The following is a 17,848-nucleotide window of genomic DNA, read 5'->3' on the forward strand; positions in this document are numbered from 1 at the left end:
AGGCGACCGCTCCCCGTTCCGCGGCCCCATGGGATCGCAGCAAATCCGTCGCATCTCATTCGTCGCATCTCGTTCAGACGAAGAATGCCGGGCCCAGATGTGTCTTGTACCTGCGTTTAGGGCTCACGCTGCCGCACCTCTGGTGGAGTGGCGGTCCAGTCTGTTTTTTTTTGTTTTTTTTCGCCCACATACATACACCATCGCACCAATTATGTATCCTTCCAAAGTACCTTTAGCCGGTTGCTTTGTCATTCTGAGTCCTTTCCTGCCCCGATCAACTTTGTCCCGCTCCTGCTGTTCCCACCACGCGAGCGGCGACGTCAAGAGGGGAAGCGGACGCCAAAGAGTCATGAATCCCACTTGTTGCGGAGTACGGCCCAGATTTCAAACTTCTTCGCAGCAATCAGCACCGAGAAGAAGCAACCTCGTCGAGAACCGGCCGTTACGCCTTGCCGAGTCTTCCCATTCGCAGTTGACTCTAGGATCTTGCTTGGAAAAGCCGCTGTCAGAAGAGGGGCTCATCTGCACAAACCACAAGCAGTCACAGCTCGGGCAACCAAGTGAACAAAAAGGCGGCTTTTGCTGGCAATGACTCGGTGTTATTCTGGGGGTTCTAGGGGATATCCCCGCCATGACCGCACCTTGGACAAAACGTTAAACCCTCGGTGGAGATGGCATCACTGCGCGCCCACGTCCGTCTGCCGTCCGTCCGCCCGCTCTTCTGCGAACCGCTCCCAGGTCCACCCACAACGTGTCAGCCCGCACACATGTTTGACGGGGTTGAAACGAAAAGAAAGGAGGCCAGAAAAAAATCTGCTTCTCCATGTTCTTTCGACAGCACTTGTCAACGGCTCCGATCCTTCTGTTGCCAATTTTGGAAAAAAAAAATGAAAAGGTTCGCACGGCGCTCCAGCACCAGAGTTTCGTCTTAGTCGGCGCCCCAAAAAGGGCCAAAGTCTGGCTAGGCCATTGGCCGTTTGCGGCTTGCATGCGCACACAACGGGCGAGCGTTGCAACTCACCATAGGTAGCTTGATGCTACTGTCGTCTGCTTTGTCCAGGAACAACTGAAACGGCACGATGGCAAGCAGCGCGCGCCCGCCACGTGGGGATCTACCAGACTTGCTGAGCTTCCGGTCAACGGTTCCTGTTTCGTTACTCCCATTCTGGAAGCATCTTCTACTTCGATAGCTGCTGTCTGGCCGAATTGATGCAACTACACGTGGTCGACAGTCTTTAGGTGGCGCCATATGTGTTAGACTTCACTTCTCTGATTGTGGGATTCAGGCGAGGGCACGCTGTGGCCGCGAGAGAGGATGCGCTGGCAACATCTCATTACGTACTGATAGGTGTCTATTTCGATGCCAGCCGTGCAGCCGTCGTCAAGTGATGCTCGGAAGCATATGTCGACGACCGCGCAGGCAGTTCAAGAACACTTCATCCCGCCATCGCTCGCGGTTACCTGCAGACCCGTCGGGCAGATCCCACGATGGTTCAGGTCCAGCCTGTGCAGTTGTATCGGGGCGCCGGGACGTTGTCCAAGTCTGTGCCTCCTGCTCCGCCATAGCACGGTTGTGGCCACCGCCGCCGGCTCGTCATCGGTCACAACCATCGTGGACGGCCAGCACTTGTTTGCCCGCGGCTGGTGCATGCGACCGAGCACATGCGCTCTGTCTCTCGAGGCCGGCGACTCACCGGTGGCCCCCACAGTCGGTCAAGTTCGTCGTAGGGATTCGAATTTCTCTAGAATCGAGGTCGAGGTCGAGGCCGAAGTTGCACGACGGACGTCGCCCGACATCTTCCGCCTTTGCTCTTGCGGCGCTGCACAATTCCCGTACGGATATGCGTGTGTATGGGATATTCTCCGGCTCCCGCGCGGCATCCCAGGGTGCTGCGTGGCAGGGTTGGGAATCTGGGGCGAGGCAAATTGACCAAATACAGCAAAATGGCAACGGCTTCGGGGAGTTGATATTAAGATTTGATGAAGGGGATTGGCCTACCAGGTTCCATCATCGCTTGGAAAGGGGGCTAAAGTGCATCCCTTTGCCGTTACATTTCGCTTCCCTTTGTATTTCGCCTACCCCGGTCCGTCGCCAGCGGCACGACCAGCCCCTGCTCCCCTGAGGGAAAGAAAACGTACGGGGCATCTCGCATCAAGTTTCTGCTTTATTACCCACGAGAGCTGTTAAGGAGGCTGGTGCAAGATGTACTCCTTCCCCCCAGGGGGTCGCCGAAGCTTTGGCGCTATCGATTCACCAGTGAAGTCAACCAGGGAGGAGGATATGCAGGGCTGTGGTTGACAGGTTCTAGCTTGCCGTTGCAACTTGCAGCCTTGCAGTCCAAGTGTGGTTTTGCAACGGCCAAGATATGCCTTGAGTCATTTGCACGCCGCCCTGCTTGGAGGTAGGAGTACGGCGTCGCCCGGCTGCTGTGCGAATGGGGAGATGAGAGTTCATCGTGAATCCGGAACGGGATCACGAGGCCCAGAAGGGGTATACCGTGGCTGGATATAGCCTGGGAGAGGCGGCAGCCCGAATTCAGCACGTCATGATATACGGAGAGTCGGGCCTCTGGTGCTTTTTGCGACGCGTCCTTGATTGGTACCGGAGTCAGAAATGCGATCTTGTCCTGCTGATTCAGCTGATACTGCGGCCATGGTTCCGTGAAGCTTGCAAATTTTGATAGCGAAGTGCCTAGACGGGCTCGGTCAGACTTGGTCGTTCGCATTTGCAATAGATGGGATGCTGGAGGAATGGGATGTTGCGTGTACTCACCGAGACTGCCTCAAGGACTAGGCATGATGCAGCGCTGAGTGAGCCACCCAGAGAAATCCTGCAATACTGACCATGTGCGAGATCACCGCCCTACAATCTACGATGCCGTCGGCCATTTTGCGAGTGTCCAGAGAGGATTCCTTTGCTAGCAGAGACATGGCTGGTAGAGAGATTGTCCCCTTGCGACTCTCCAACCATCATTGACAGGACCTGGCGGAACACGCTTCTCGACATGCGTTTTGGAAACCTCGCGGTTATGTTCGTAGACTGCTCTTCTGCATTCTGGCTTGGAATGGGACTTCAGTCGAAGACATGAGCTCGACCGGCGCATCGACTATTCACTGCAGACCGTCAGTCTCTCCTTTAGGCACTCGTTCGGTCAATCGGCTGGAGATGAAACTGGGCACAATTGTGCGCACTACACCGTGGAAGTCGTGGATCATGTTCTTCTCGCTTCAGCTGGACCAGAGCTTGAATGCTGTGTCGTCTCCTGCACGGCCACTGCGCGTTCAAACACGAATTGTTGTCGACTTCTGCTTTCACGAGGATCGCAGCTTCAACAAAGGAGCGATTTGTTCGAGTCGAGAAGCTCCCGCCATCGACGGACTGTATTCAGAGGGCTTGTTGAGGCCTGAGAATATGTCTTATTTGTAGAGTCGCGACTAGGCGATGCGAGGCGCAGGCATCGCAGTATGGTTCCAGAGGCGCTGTACAATCTGTGCAATTCGTAAGATGGACTCGGGAGGTTGAGTTCAAAGCCAGATGCAGAGATTGCCAGCGCCTTTTGCCTGGATCTCATCATCGTCCAATGAAGATGGTTCCCCGAGGTGAGCCTAGGAGGAAGTTTTGGGGCAGCTCCACGTGCCATGATCAAACGCAATTCTCAAGCAAATCTCATGATGCCCGACAATGGGTGGTGAGAAGTCTCACTGGCCCAGGTCCAGATTTATGCGACGCACACGTACAGAGATGGACGATGAGAACTTGGTGCTTGGGTTGCCCGGAAGGACCGGCCGAGAGACATCGGGGTGATGCCCCAAAAAGCTTGTCTGCGTGCTTTCCCACATTCTGACAGGCACGCTTCCATTGGCATCTGGGGGAAAGCTCGGGTCGCCCCTCTGATCTCCAGCTGATCATTGGGCGACCCCGCAATCGACCAAATATTTCGGCCAAAGCAACGCCGAGCTCTCATCTTTTTTTTCTTTCTCTTTGTGAGCCATGGTCCAAACAGGCAGCTCAACATGGCATCTTCCCTTGCGCCGGACGCGTGCGGCTTGCAGTTTGATTACACTTGCAAGGACCAGCGGAAGAATTGCGCGATAATACGGGCGAGGCCACTACGGTTCCTGCGTTACTCTCACGCGAGGCACGCAGTCTGTACAGGAACGGTGACCGGGATACCCCGCAATGAAGTAATGACGGCCAGACCTCGAGCATCTGATTGCTGGAAACTAGAATGAAGAGCTGGTGGTCTGCGCCTGTTGGGGCGAGAGCCATGCAGCTCTTCGTGATGTCGCATTCGGTCCTCATTTCCGCGACTGGGATTGATGGCCGGCAACCTGTGATTGATAGTGGTGGGCTCACGATCGTTTATCAGTCGGTTCGTTCCCGCGTGGTTTGCAGCAGAGCAGATCTAGAATGCAACGCCATTCTCGCTCGATCCGCACATTTACGAATCTGGAACCCGCCAAGGTTGTGCTGTCATGCGTTTTCACCGGGCTTTGACGGCCTTGATCTGGCTGTTTGCATCCGGGGCTTGGGCGACTGACAACGGCCTCACTGACGTGGTGTCGTGGGACAAGTACAGTCTCGTCATCAACGATACCCGGACGTACATCCTGTTCGTGTCGTCCCTTTAATCGCGTCTGGGGCTAGGTGTTGACTGATGACAGCTCTGCCGAATTCCACTACCAGAGAACGCGTAAGAAGCTCCAACCTCAGGTCTCGATTCGCAACTAACTCTTTTCTCCCACACAGCCGTCCCCGAATTGTGGCCCGTGAGTTCAGCCTGTCGAGCCTCCCTTTACATACTAAACCTTCGACAAAAAGGATATTCTGCAGAAATTCAAGGCCAATGGCTTCAACACCGTGAGGTGAGTACCGGCCTCACGTCAGCAACATCTCAGAACGCTCACCGTGCCTCTCAGCATCTACTTCTTCTGGTCGTACCACTCGGCTGCCGAGGGCGTCTACGACTTTGAGACGGCGGGCAAGAACATTCAGCGACTATTCGACTACTGCAAAGAGGCTGGGCTCTATGTCATTGCCAGAGCCGGCCCCTACTGCAATGTGAGAACCTAGTATAATCGACCATGTCAAGAGGCTGACACGTCCAGGCCGAAACCAATGGCGGCGGCCTCGCTCTCTGGGGCTCTGACGGTCGCTTCGGCAAGATCAGAACCTCTGACGAGCGGTACCAGGCCGGGTGGCTCCCCTTCATCACGCAAGTGGGCAAGATTATCGCCGCGAACCAAATCACCAATGGCGGCGTAGGTGCCTTCGTCCCCGTTCATCTGCAATCCGCTGACAAGCCCAGCCCGTTATCCTGAACCAAGTCGAGAACGAGTACCAGGAGAGCGTCTACTCCCCCGACCACACCTCGGTCATCTACATGGAACAGCTGAAGAAGGCATTCCACGACGCCGGCATCGTAGTCCCGCTGACGCACAACGAAAAGGGTATGCGTTCCCGGTCGTGGTCCACAGACTACAACAACGTCGGCGGCGCCGTCAACGTCTACGGCCTCGACAGCTACCCAGGCGCCCTCTCCTGCACCGACCCGACGGTTGGCTTCAACGTCGTCCGGACCTACTTTCAGTGGTTCTCCAACTACTCCTTCACGCAGCCGAGCTACCTTGCCGAGTTTGAGGGCGGTTGGTTTTCCAATTGGGGAAGCGCGACTTTCTATGATCAGGTGCGTGTGCGCTGAAATATTGAAGGACTGCGTGCTGACATGCAGAATAGTGTGCCTCGGAGCACGACCCAGCCTTTGCGGATGTTTACTACAAGAACAACATCGGCCAGCGCGTGACCCTGCTGAGCATCTACATGAGCTACGGCGGAACGAATTGGGGACACTGTGAGTCCTACACGAATCAGGACCAGCACTGCAGACACTGACAAGAGCAGCCGCCGCACCTCAGGTCTACACGAGTTACGACTACAGCGCCCCTCTCCGCGAGACTCGTGAGCAGTGGACCAAGCTCTTCCAGACAAAGCTCATCGGACTCTTCACCCGAGTCTCGTCGGATCTGCTCAAGGTTGAGATGATTGGGAACGGAACTGGCTACGGTGTAAGTCGCGCGGACTCTCGATAGTACCCCTGCTAACGCCCATAGCTCTCTTCACCTTCGGCCTTTAGCTGGGTTCTCCGTAATCCCGATACCCAGGCTGGCTTTACCGTCGTGCAGCAAGCCAGCACCAAGTCCATGACCCCCATCCAGTTCGATGTCACCCTCAACACGACAGCCGGACCCGTTACCGTCCCGAACGTCGTGCTCAACGGTCGCCAGAGCAAGATCCTTGTCACGGATTACGTCTTTGGCAAGCACACTCTGCTGTACGCCTCGGCGGACATTGCCACCTATGGCCTCTTCGACACTGAGGTACTCGTCTTCTACCTCCAAGAGGGTCAGACGGGAGAGTTCGCCTTCAAGGACGCAGGCGACCTTACATTTGAGGTGTTTGGCGATACGGACTTGCAGGAGACGACAAACGGTAACCATTCAGCTTTTACGTGGAAGCAGGTCGCCGGTTCCACGGTGGTCAAATTCTCCAACGGCGCTCTCGTCTACCTGCTTGAGCAAAAGTCGGCGTGGCGTTTCTGGGCGCCCCCGACAACGTCAAATCCTACTGTGAAGCCTGACGAGCAGCTCTTTATCCAGGGCCCTTACCTCGTCAGAAGCGCCAGCATCTCTCACGGCGTCCTCCACGTCTCTGGTGACAGCGACAAGGCTACAACGATTGAGGCCTACGTCGGCGACAAGCCCATCGAAACCATTGACTGGAATGGCCTGCGCCTGGCCGCCACAAAAACTGCTTACGGTTCCTTCACTGCTCAGATTCCCGGCGCCGAGGACCGTGCTGTGACCCTCCCCGAGCTGTCAAACTGGCGCGCGGCCGAAGCCCTTCCCGAAGCGGCGTCCGACTACGACGATTCCCGATGGACCGTCTGCAACAAGACGACGACGCCTAGCCCGTATGCTCCAGTTACTCTACCGGTGCTCTATAGCTCCGATTATGGCTTCTACTCGGGTGCCAAGATCTACCGCGGTTACTTTGACGGCGCCAACGCCACCTCGGTCAATATCACGGCCTCCGGCGGTTTGGCGTTCGGATGGTCGGCTTGGGTGAATGGACAGTTCCTCGGCGGCGACGTTGGGTCCGCTTCGGCAACGACAACCAACAAGACTCTCACGTTCCCTCGGTCCGCGTTGGTTGAGAAAAACAACGTGGTCACGGTTGTGGTCGACTACCATGGTCACGACCAGGCCTCGACGGCCCAGGGTATCAATAACCCACGCGGCATCCTCGGCGCCCAGTTGCAACCCGGCAGCACACGCACCAATACGGGCTTTAAACTGTGGAAGCTGGCGGGCGCGGCCGGCGGCGAGGCCAACATCGATCCCGTCCGCGGACCCATGAACGAGGGTGGCCTCTACCCGGAGCGCCTGGGCTGGCACCTGCCCGGCTTTGTGCCCACCGGCTCCTCTTGGAAGCCCGAGTCCCCGCTCGTCGGTCTCTCCGGCGCGGGCATCCGCTTCTACGTCACGGATTTCACGCTCAACATCGACTCGGACCTGGACGCGCCGCTGGGCATCGAGTTCTCCGCGCCCGCGGGAACGACGGCACGCGTCATGTTCTGGATCAACGGGTACCAGTATGGCAAGTACGTCCCGCACATTGGTCCGCAGACACGGTTCCCTGTGCCACCTGGCGTGCTCAACAACCGCGGCCGCAACACCCTGGCCGTCAGCCTGTGGGCGCAGACCGACGCGGGTGCCAAGTTGGACGGGCTGAAGCTGGTGCGGTACGGGCAGTACCAGACGGATTTCAAGTTCAACCGTGACTGGAGCTACCTCCAGCCCGGGTGGAAGGACAGGCAGGAGTATGCTTAGTTTAATGCATCACGGGCAACGTCGGCCGGCGTGACTAGATTCTTAGTTGTACATATTTTGATACACGTCATCCCGTGAACTACCTATTCGGATTTATTCAACTTCTTTCTGGCGATAGAAGCCTTTAGAATCCGCGTCCACTCCGAAGCGTGTCGCTCCCAGTAGGCTGCCCACTTCTCGTCCGAGGCGCAAAACTTGCGCCATTTCTCGCAATGGTCCACCAGTTTCTGGTACGAACCGGGGATGCCCGCCCCGGCCGCCTTGAACAGCCATCCCCCTGCCCCCTTGTCGTCCGGGTACAAGTCAGCCAGGCGCGACCACCCCCGCGCGTAGCCCAGCTTTCCCAGGTGGAAAAAGGTGTCCTTGGCTTTGTCCTTCTCGCCGAGCCGCAGGTACGCGTCGCCCTGGCCCTCGAGCGCGGAGCACATCCAGTCAAAGTAGGCGGCGTCCTTGCCGAGCGCGAGGGCCTGCGTGAAGGCCTCGAGGGCGAGGTAGTCGTCGCGCTCCGTCTCGCGGTGGAGGTGGCGGAGGCCGGCGACGACCATGGCGTTCGCGTCGCGGCCCTCTGCGATGAGGGCCAGGCACCGCGTGCGGGTGTGGTGCCAGCGCGGGTTGTCCCAGTCGTAGTAGTTTTTCTTGCCCTCGGCCCTGTAGAGGTGGCGGCCGAGGGTCAGGGCGGCCGGGTCGTAGCCGAGGCCGGCGGCCGTCTCCATCATGTTGAACTGTAGGATGAGTTCGGACTCGGAGCTGGTGTTTGTGAAGTAGAGGAGGCCGGCGGTCTCATGGAGTTCGCCCGCCGTGATGTTGTTTTCTGCGGGGTTTCGTTAGCATTGGTGCGTGAAGTGGTCAGCAAGGAAAGGGGGAAGGGGGGGGGGGTGTGCTAACCTTTGACGAACGCCATTTGCCAGTCTCGTGGTTTATCAGGCCGGACGAGGGCTTTCATGTACTTCATGTAGACGTCGTGGGCCCGTTCCGCCGTGACGCTCATGTAGGCGAGCTCGCGGAGCAGAATCTTGAACTCGGTGAGAGACCGGGGCTCGAAGACGACGTCTCGAGGCTTTGGCTTCTCCTCTCTGGCGCTCGACTTTTTGAGGCCCGGAAGGGGCCGGAGTTTGCTCTTTGTCTTTAGCGTCCTCGTTGTCGTTGTCGGCATCGTTGTCGGTGGTGGTGGTGACGGTGCTGCAGGGGCCCATGGTAATGACGGCGGCGTGGAGACGCAGGCTAGGAGATGCCTTCTGACGCCGCTGGTGCGGGTAGGAACAGTCGCGAGGCGGAACATGGTTGGCGATGGTGTTGGGGTGGTGAGTATGAGATGAGATGAGATGTGGCGCGATCGCCGGTGATTTATCGGTTGTCGAGGTGCGACCCAATGCACGTTTTGAAGTCTATCAGTACAACTTTAATGTATTTTACGAGCTGAACAGTCGCCTTCAGTCTCTTTTTGAAGACACTTTGCGACGTCGTGAATTAAAGCTGGCGATGATGAGTGAGAAGGGTGGGAGTGAAGCTCCGGGGAAGCTCGAGTGAGGTCCGCGCCAGTGAAGTGGGTCTAAGGCGACCAGCCAATCGAATCTCATCTGCTTGACGGCAGTCTCCACCTCGAAAAAAAAAAAGTTGCGACTACACCTTTTCGCGACGACATTTCATCGACATTTCTGTCTTCACTCACCACCTCACTGACAAAAGTTCTCATCCCGACTCACCTACAACTATTTGCATTCTTGAAGGAGGATATCTTGAACCACATTGGCTGCGAACGAAATCGTCTGTGTAACAAGCGACTCATCAAGTGTTATATTCAACAGCGGATTCACGGCCGGCCGCTCACCACGAGCAACCCACCCTCGACAGATTCAAGGGTTCAGATTCACAATGGTCACCACACGAAACGGGAAGCGCACAGCTGCCGAGGCGTCCGCCGCAGCTGCGACCACCAAGAAGCAGAAGCTCCCGGTGCGGGCAAAGGAGGGCAAGACGGCCGCCAGCAAGAAGGATGAGACCAGCCGATCGTCATCATCAAAAAAGAGGGCCTCCTTTGTCGTGGAGCTAAAATCGGAAGCCGGCACGGCTGCGGGCGTGCAGGACGTCAAGGAGAAGCAGATCATCACAGGCGCCGAGCAGCCGGCTCCCAGGACGGACGCTGATGAGATTGGGGATTCTGATGCCTCGCCCGAGTCGATTGGCGACGAGGCGCACGAGGCTGCGGAACAGCTTGCGGCGGAGTCCAAGACGGCGCTCGTTGCGGAGGGAGGCGACGACGACGATTCCGACTCGGATGCGGCGCCTGAGGCAGTTTCTACGTCCAAGGCTGCCGTGCAGGCCAAGAAGTCTGCGCAGGCTGCCAACAAGGCCATTGCAGAGTGCGTTTTGCCATCTTGCGTGATTTGCCTTTCAGTGATTCTAACCCAAAGTGCAGACAACAAGCCAACCAGAAGCGCAAGCGCCAAGAGCGCAACGCCAGGCTCCAAGAACAGGCCGCGGCGCGCAAGGCTCAGGAGGACGTGACACCGGCGAAGAAGTCGAGTAACGAGGAGGAGGAGGAGAGCGAGGAAAAGACGGAGACTGCGGCGCGGGAAGCCACCACCACAGGACGCCGGAAGAGGCTGGATCTCCCTTCGGAGCTCCCGGCCGAGTTCCTCGAGTCCGACTCGGAGGACGACGGCGAGACTGAGGACGGGGCGGGGGATCGCAAGCCCCGCAAGGCACGGAAGCTCGAGACGGCGGAGGCCCAACTCCTGCGCGAGGCCCGCGCGCCCAGGGACGAGGTCGTCGGCACGACCGTGTTCCGGACCGTCAAGAAGGAGGACGAGAGGCTGGCGCCCAAGGCGCAGAAGTATTCTGTCAATGCCAAGAAGGCGTTGCTGGCCCGTGGTAGGGCGGCGGTGAAGGCGCGCAGGGGGTTTTTGGTTTAGGATGCTAGAGCGAAAGGGGGTGTGGAAAGGTGCTGCTTAATTGATGGATGTCTAGGGATATGCCCCGGGGGCAACGGATGATATACAAAAGTTTTTGGGTTTGCGGTTCATCAAGCGGAGTCTATTGCTGCATGTCTGTCCAAGTGAAGTTGATCAATCGGCTCTAGGTCTCGGGATCCGGCTCCGAATAACGGCGCTCACAGCACCGGTGTCTCCACTTTGGCCATCGGTCCAGACGCCACAAAAGCTTAGCCTGGTCACTTCGATTATCAGGGTTCTTTGTAAAGGATCTTATCATAACTCCACCATACGATCCAGAGCATGGCCATTAGGAAAGCTGCAGAGACGGTAGCATTGCAGAGGAGGAGGACACCTGGGATTGGACCATGTGCCATAGTGGGCTACCATTGCGCCATTGTCGCAACCCAACCAACGGCGCGGATGTTGGCCGAAACGGGCAGACAAGTCGTTTATTGCCGGGATTGTTGCGACCGGCCATACTGCGAGTGCCGACGACTCTGCGACCTCGCAGCAGGCTCAGGCCGTCGGCCATAAGAAGCGTTTTTTTTTTTTTTGTGATGGGCTCGGATCTGATGAACTGCCCTCCCTAGTCTATGCTCAAACAATGGCGATGGCTTCACTCGAGGAAAAGTCACCTCCCGTGGCCGCCACGGACCCAGCCGACACTCACGATGAAAGCCAGGATACATCCCGCGACAGCCCGTGGATTCGCTTCATGACAGCGATCCGTTGGTACTCCAAAGACACGCCCAGCGAAGAAAAAAGACTCGTCCTCCGTCTGGACCTGTTGATCCTCGTCTTTGGCTGTCTCTGCTTCTTCACAAAGTACCTCGACCAGTCCTCCCTGACCAATGCCTACGTCAGGTAAGCTCTTCACTCCGCATCGCGCCCCCCTCTCAATACCCCAGACTAACAAGTTCACAGCGGCATGAAGGAGGACCTCAACCTCCAAGGAAACGAACTCAACTACACGACCATCGTCTTCTGGTCCTCGTACTGCACCTCCATGATCCCCGCCTGCTACTACCTGACCCGCCACCCCATCAACATCGTCCTCCCCGTCCTCGAGATCGGCTGGGGCCTCTCCACCCTCGGTCTCGCCTGGGCGCGCAACGTGCAGACAGTCTACGCCATGCGCTTCTTCACCGGCCTCTTCGAGTCCTCCTCCTTCACAGGCATCATCTACGTCATCGGGTCCTGGTACAAGCCAGCCGAGATCGGCCGCCGCGTCGCCCTCTTCTACGTCGCCGCGCCCCTCGGCACAATGTTCGCCGGCTACCTCCAGGCCGCCGCCTACACCAACCTCCACGGCGCCCGCGGCCTTGCCGGCTGGCGCTGGCTCTTCGTCGTCGACGCCGTCATCACCGTCCCCATCGCCCTCGTCGGCTTCTTCGTCTTCCCGGACGTCCCCGCGCGGTCGAGGCCGAGACTGCTCCCGCCGCGCCTCTACGCCCTCGCGTGCGATCGCCTCCGGGGCCTGACGGCGCCGCCGCGGCTCAAGGTCTCGCGGGACATTTTCGCGCGCGTGTTCCGCCGCTGGCATTGGTACCTCTTCGTCGCGCAGTGGACCATCATGAACGAGAACCTGCAGCCCAGCGGGTCCCCGTTTTCCCTCTACCTCAAGGCCTTCCCCGCGACATACTCCGTGACGCGGATCAACACCCTGCCCACCGTCGCGACCGCCATCTCCGTCGTCTCGGCCTTTGCCGCGGGCGCCGTGGCCGATCGCACGGGCTGGTTCGCTGGGTTATCTGCCGCTGCCACCGTTCCATCGCTGGTTGGCGTCATCCTACTCGTTGCGTGGGACGTCGGCGAGCGCGGTCGTCTGGCGGCGTTCATGCTCAACGGGTTCGAGGGCGCGATCCCCTCGCTGACGATGGCGTGGGCTACAATTACCATGGCCGGGGATGCCGAGGAGCGCGCCATTGTGACGGCGTCGATGAATGCCATTGGGCAGGCCATTGTTGCCTGGGCGCAGCTGCTGCAGTTTCCTGCTGTTGAGGCGCCGCACTTTCGGCGTGGGTTTAGGAGTGTTGTGGCGACGATGATGGTGCAGTTCTTCATTACTGGTGCGATCTGGTTCTTGGTCAGGAGGGATCGGAGGAAGCAGAAGGATGCGGTGGAAGACATCGGGGAGCCGATTCAGGAGGCCAAGCAAGGGGTCTAGGAGAGTGTACACTGATATGACTTATTGGACAAGGGATCTGGTGAACGGTACTTGGTATTGATCTGTAACTACGCACCATGATATTGTGCGTATACATCAACGCGACCGAGCCTTCTTCTTGGGAGGGGACTCAATAATCTCCAGGTCAGAATCGGGCTCCTCGATGGCTCGCTTCTTCTCCTTCTTCCATTCCTTCATCTTGGCCTCTATGGCCTGTAGACAAGCATTCTTCAGTTCCTCTCGATTCAGCCCGCCCACATCATCATGTTCATCTTCCCACCACTTGCGAAGAGTATCGCTCCAAGCCTCTCGGGACGTATACTGAGTCTTATGTCCGCTCCTCTCCATCCAGTCCTTGATGCGCTCCACCACCATGTCAAATTGCGAACGCCGGGGCGCCAGTCTCTCAATCTGCTTCTCCAGCTCAGCCATTTCCTCGATGCGCATTTTGTCCCCTGCAAAGCCCTCCGTCACCGCGTTGCAGCCGTCAAAAGCGCTTCGAAGAGAGAAGCTGACGCCGTCTTTATCGACCTTGGACGCCCAGCAGACGGCCATGTCGTAGGCCTGGAGCAGTCCAAGCCGGGAGAAGCGCAGCATGGACGTCGCCTTAGTCAGGCCAAGTACCAGCGTATGAACAGGCTCGCCGTCGGGTCGCTCTCGCTGGGTGAGGCTGATGGTGACATGTGGGTGGATGTAGTTTGCCAGAGGAAGTCGCTTGCCCGGATCATCATTCGAGTTGTTGTCCTCCTCCAGATCGTCAATCACATGAGCCTTGAGTTGAGCAATCGGAGGTATGGGAACCTCAAAGGGGTATCCACCGACGCACTGCCTGTCTGGACACAGCGTCGTCCAAATTCGCTGGCGAACTCTGAGAGGTGTTGATGAAGATGTCGGAAATCTTTCATTGGTGCGAGGCTCTGGGGCGGCTGCCGGACGCTTGTGCTTTGGTGACGCTCGCTTCGTCTGTGATCCCTCAGTATGCGGCAGTGCAGGAATCATCACCACCTCCTCAGCGCGAGACTCCGTAGAAGTAAGCAGACGTATACCGCTGTCTGATGGTGAATCTCGCTTGGGTTTTGGCTGTCGCTTCGGTGCCTTAGGCGTACTGGGCGGTGACTCTCTCTTCTGTGGTGCATCCTTGAGTGCCTGTTCTTGCGGCGGCGGAGACTGGGAATGACCTGCTGTCCGACTCGCTGCCTGATCTCTGAGTTCCCTGAGAAAAGTAACATCATCCACACCGCCAGGTTTGTCGTGGAGAAGGAAGTTGCCGAATACTCTAGCCCATGCGCTACTTTCCTTCGCAAAGGCCGCTGGATATGTAGCTCTGGCCCTGAGCACTCTCAGCCTCCTTATCGTCTGACCATAGTTGTAATTTCCTTCGTCCCTCTGCCTCATAATCGTTTCGAATGCCAATGTGTACTCGGCATTGTGCTTCTGATCGTTCTCAAGTATGTCGGGCGCAGGTGCATATGCCCGGCCCACCAGGTTTGTTGCGTCATGTCCATCATCAGGCCATTTAGGAACAGTAAAATCGGTGCGGCGCCTAATTTCGGCAAGGGATTCCGTTGCCTTGTCATAATATCTACCAATTTCGGCGATTTCACGAGAATCGCGTGAGCCTGGCAACAAATGTTGTTTCTTGTTCAGACTTCTGGTGAATATAAGGGGCCACGGATATCCGTATCCATCATCTGGAAACCCCAAAACAAGTATCCAGATGTCTATGGCCGTGTATATTAGAGGCATATTGCGCCGCCGCCGAACGAGCCATTCCATATGGTGTTGTAGCAGCTCGTCACCACCCGCAGGCAGTAGCTTGCAGTCATCGTAGCAATGTTTGACAGTGTTGCACATTGGACAACCCTTGACAGTACCATATATGAGGACTCTTTTGCTCAAGTAATAGCAATCTGCCAACTTGTGGCCCGGTTTCTGGCATGCGCCACAAGAGACGCTCGACTTCGTCTCGTCACCATTGCCAGCATCGTCGGGGTGCTCGCTATCGGAGGACATCGTTGCGATCTGAAAAAAAGACTTAGCGATCCTCTCAGAAATAGAAAGCTGCCATAGGTATGTAGAGAAGGAGCGACTTACCTGGCGTAGAAGTAGCAGCCTTCCAAATGGTATCTGCAGTTACAGTCGCCAATGAGACGGAGGCAATTGCATTGGGGGCGTCGATGTGATCAAATCAGGGCAGAAGAGTGGGATTGACGATTGGATTGAGAGGAAGAAGTTGTTGCTTTGTGTAAATGTCTTCCTGGGAGGTGAAAATTTGGAAAAAAGGTGAAAGGTGAAAAGTGCAAAAGTAGGAGGGCAGGTCTATGGTGGCTCACAAAAAGGAAGGAGCGACTCTCAGCTTCCTTCCTTCCAAGAAAGTCGACTTCATTTTCCATGGCAAACAATTTATCACACATATTTCCCCTAGAAATTGAAAGCTGGAAACTGTGCCATCGGCTTTGGAATCTCGCCCTCCCTCACCTAAGCCTCTCTCATCTAGACCAAGTCGACCACGAAGGGCGGGAAAGCAGGTAAGCATTCTTCACCGAATCTGAGAGAAGGTGCATGAGAAGACCTTGAAGATGCCAGGGGCTTCCATCTTGAGAGTAGATTACTCCTATACGGTACCTGTCTTTGTTCTTGACCATTGTTGAGGCTCGCCAATCTTAATGCAGATGCTGCGACGTCCTGTTTTAGGGAAGGTTATGGCGTGTGAAGGACATATGGCTGTCAATAGATATCCTCTAATGGAACATGCCATCTAGGCTCATACAGTAGTATCAAACTGTTCATTTACGTCTAGCAAGAGTTCTTGCTTGAGGTCAGGCACTCTGCCCGCTTCGTGTTGGTGACACGATTCCGAAGTCTATTGAGCAGAGCTGATATCTATGCAGGAAGAAGACGAGAAAAAAGCGAGTTGGGTCTGGGCATCATGTCCACGGCAGCTTAGTCCTTGACAAACCTCTTCAAGTAAACATCAATCTAAATAGATCTCATCACATGCTCATGAATGATATAGGCAGAAAAGTAGTCTCTTTCTCATTCACAGCAAAGGTGGGGGTCTGCGTGGAAAAGAAGGAACAAGATTACACTTTCACCTGCACCTTCCTCATCTCTCTTTATCACACCCCATATCTCTCAAACACCGTGAGATTCATCTACAACTCACTGCAATGCAATTTAAAAGGAACAAACATCACTAAAAATGACAAAAATTACAAAAAGAATGCGTGAGGCATTGAACCACACCCGATTTGAACGGATAACCTTTCGATTGAGCCACTGCTGGAGTCGAACGCGCTACCGTTGCGCCAGCGGTCCTATTGGATGAAAGGCATAGTTGCGTAAGGGGTCAAGTCCTGTTGCACGCGCGGCCTTCTGTCCGACGGCCCGTATGATTGGCTGTACAGGAATAACTGGCCCACACCGCCTTACTTTAAGCATTGCGGAATGGGCCGACGCATGTTCTCACTTCGGCGCTCACACAAATCCGGGCCCTCCCACACAGTCCAGTCTGAGAGAGTCATGATGCTGCAGGAACCGCACCACCGCCAACATGACTTCCAGGGCGGAGCAAGGTGGGCTCGTGACGACCCTCCCTCGCCCCGTGAGAACCAAGAAATCAAGGACACCACATGCTGAACGTGTGTCTCGTCATGCGAGACAAGCGCGCTTGCCATCCCCAGACGCCCAGAGGGGCTCTATAGGAAACGTCTGGAGTCCTGGACTTTGGCCCTCTTGCCCATCCTGCGATAGTAGAACGTACCGAGAACCGTAGATCAGCGTTTTCTGGTGATCTAAAGCCGGGGAGCCGCGAGTCTACGACGGCAACCCCAATGCGACAGACCTTGCGGACCCTGACCACGCACCAGAGTGTTAGAGAGAAAGAGACCTCTACGCCGAAGCCGGGTCACGGCGTTCAGTGAGTGGAGACGCTTTCTGCGGCAGGCGGGGGAGGTTGTTGCAACAGGACTGGGTCTTAATGGTCCTCTGATAACACCCATCCAAACGCTTCCGAGGGTCGACGCCGCTTGCTGCCCCTCGTTTTCTCTTCTCTTTTCGCATGCATCCGGTACGTACGGTGACATCGGTCTGTTGCCCTGTACTGTGAACGGGAGTGAGTGAGAGAGCACAGACTTTTGAAACAAAAATTCCTTCTTCACCTTCTGTATCCGTCCCATGTGGGAATGAATTGGCCGCCGCGATAAGAGGATTCGCCGCTTGTGGCGCCCTGCTCGTGTCTGTGAGCTTTGAGTTTGACAACTTTGACAGAACCCGTACAGCGGGCTGCGCTGCCGTCCAGAAGCAGCCCGCTCGTCTGTGCGACAAGGTTACCTGATCAGCATGTCGTCTGATCCAAGAGGCGCCATCATTGACCTGCCTGACACAGCGGATCTCCCAAACGCGCGCAACAATATGGGATGCCTCAACCATCGAGCATACTGCGTACTTGCGTACATACTTGCGTACCCCGCCCTTGAATGAGACGGCCCTGGGCCAACGGAAGCGTATTAAGGCAGAACCTCGGCGCGGATGATGGATCTGCGCTGGGGGATTGGTCTGAGGAGTGGTTTCCCCGACACCAGGATGGGCCGTCTTGGACATGTTTGAAAATAAGTGTGAAACACTCCAATCGTGTGGGACGCGATCAAGATCCAACGCTGGACTGCATGAGCCCTGGCCGAGTCGTCGATTTGGAATGGACAACTTGTTTCGCCGCCCACTCGCCATCATCCGACCAAGGCAGGTCGCAGAAGATGAAGCCGTCTCTGCAGACCCGAGGCCGCTTCTCACCACCCCCAAGTCGGAGTGTGATGATCCTCCAGGTTGGACGGAGATCGGCTTGAGGTCGATCCCACAC

At 56.6% G+C, this 17,848-nt stretch overlaps 7 protein-coding genes across 7 annotated transcripts; 4 read left to right on the forward strand and 3 right to left on the reverse strand.

Annotated features, from left to right (window-relative positions):
- Positions 1 to 1,488: 1,488 nt before the first annotated feature.
- Positions 1,489 to 1,930, forward strand: CPAR01_03116 (uncharacterized protein; the record flags this gene model as incomplete). Its single annotated transcript, XM_060487403.1, has 2 exons — positions 1,489 to 1,514; positions 1,567 to 1,930. The coding sequence occupies 2 exons, from the start codon at positions 1,489 to 1,491 to the stop codon at positions 1,928 to 1,930; spliced, it is 390 nt and encodes a 129-aa protein (XP_060354731.1).
- A 1,056-nt stretch (positions 1,931 to 2,986) lies between these two features.
- Positions 2,987 to 3,427, forward strand: CPAR01_03117 (uncharacterized protein; the record flags this gene model as incomplete). Its single annotated transcript, XM_060487404.1, has 1 exon — positions 2,987 to 3,427. A coding segment is annotated over one exon (441 nt), but the record flags the coding sequence as incomplete, so codon positions are not given.
- A 1,049-nt stretch (positions 3,428 to 4,476) lies between these two features.
- Positions 4,477 to 7,890, forward strand: CPAR01_03118 (glycosyl hydrolase family 35; the record flags this gene model as incomplete). The annotated part of the gene is made up of 10 exons (XM_060487405.1): positions 4,477 to 4,613; positions 4,666 to 4,694; positions 4,751 to 4,770; positions 4,823 to 4,866; positions 4,921 to 5,062; positions 5,110 to 5,262; positions 5,310 to 5,687; positions 5,738 to 5,852; positions 5,903 to 6,066; positions 6,112 to 7,890. The coding sequence occupies 10 exons, from the start codon at positions 4,477 to 4,479 to the stop codon at positions 7,888 to 7,890; spliced, it is 2,961 nt and encodes a 986-aa protein (XP_060354733.1).
- An 83-nt stretch (positions 7,891 to 7,973) lies between these two features.
- Positions 7,974 to 9,169, reverse strand: CPAR01_03119 (uncharacterized protein; the record flags this gene model as incomplete). The annotated part of the gene is made up of 2 exons (XM_060487406.1): positions 7,974 to 8,701; positions 8,776 to 9,169. The coding sequence occupies 2 exons, from the start codon at positions 9,167 to 9,169 to the stop codon at positions 7,974 to 7,976; spliced, it is 1,122 nt and encodes a 373-aa protein (XP_060354734.1).
- A 593-nt stretch (positions 9,170 to 9,762) lies between these two features.
- CPAR01_03120 (major facilitator superfamily transporter) lies at positions 9,763 to 12,990 on the forward strand (the record flags this gene model as incomplete). The annotated part of the gene is made up of 4 exons (XM_060487407.1): positions 9,763 to 10,250; positions 10,307 to 10,761; positions 11,414 to 11,687; positions 11,748 to 12,990. 4 exons carry the CDS (start codon positions 9,763 to 9,765, stop codon positions 12,988 to 12,990), a joined length of 2,460 nt encoding a protein of 819 aa, XP_060354735.1.
- A 96-nt stretch (positions 12,991 to 13,086) lies between these two features.
- CPAR01_03121 (uncharacterized protein) lies at positions 13,087 to 15,003 on the reverse strand (the record flags this gene model as incomplete). Its single annotated transcript, XM_060487408.1, has 1 exon — positions 13,087 to 15,003. One exon carries the CDS (start codon positions 15,001 to 15,003, stop codon positions 13,087 to 13,089), a length of 1,917 nt encoding a protein of 638 aa, XP_060354736.1.
- A 1,878-nt stretch (positions 15,004 to 16,881) lies between these two features.
- On the reverse strand, positions 16,882 to 17,592 carry CPAR01_03122 (uncharacterized protein; the record flags this gene model as incomplete). Its single annotated transcript, XM_060487409.1, has 4 exons — positions 16,882 to 17,092; positions 17,151 to 17,218; positions 17,269 to 17,305; positions 17,369 to 17,592. The coding sequence occupies 4 exons, from the start codon at positions 17,590 to 17,592 to the stop codon at positions 16,882 to 16,884; spliced, it is 540 nt and encodes a 179-aa protein (XP_060354737.1).
- Positions 17,593 to 17,848: the final 256 nt, after the last annotated feature.

Source organism: Colletotrichum paranaense (assembly GCF_030867605.1).
Source record: "Colletotrichum paranaense strain IMI 384185 chromosome Unknown Scaffold_2.1, whole genome shotgun sequence".
NCBI classification, from domain to species: Eukaryota; Fungi; Ascomycota; class Sordariomycetes; order Glomerellales; family Glomerellaceae; genus Colletotrichum; species Colletotrichum paranaense.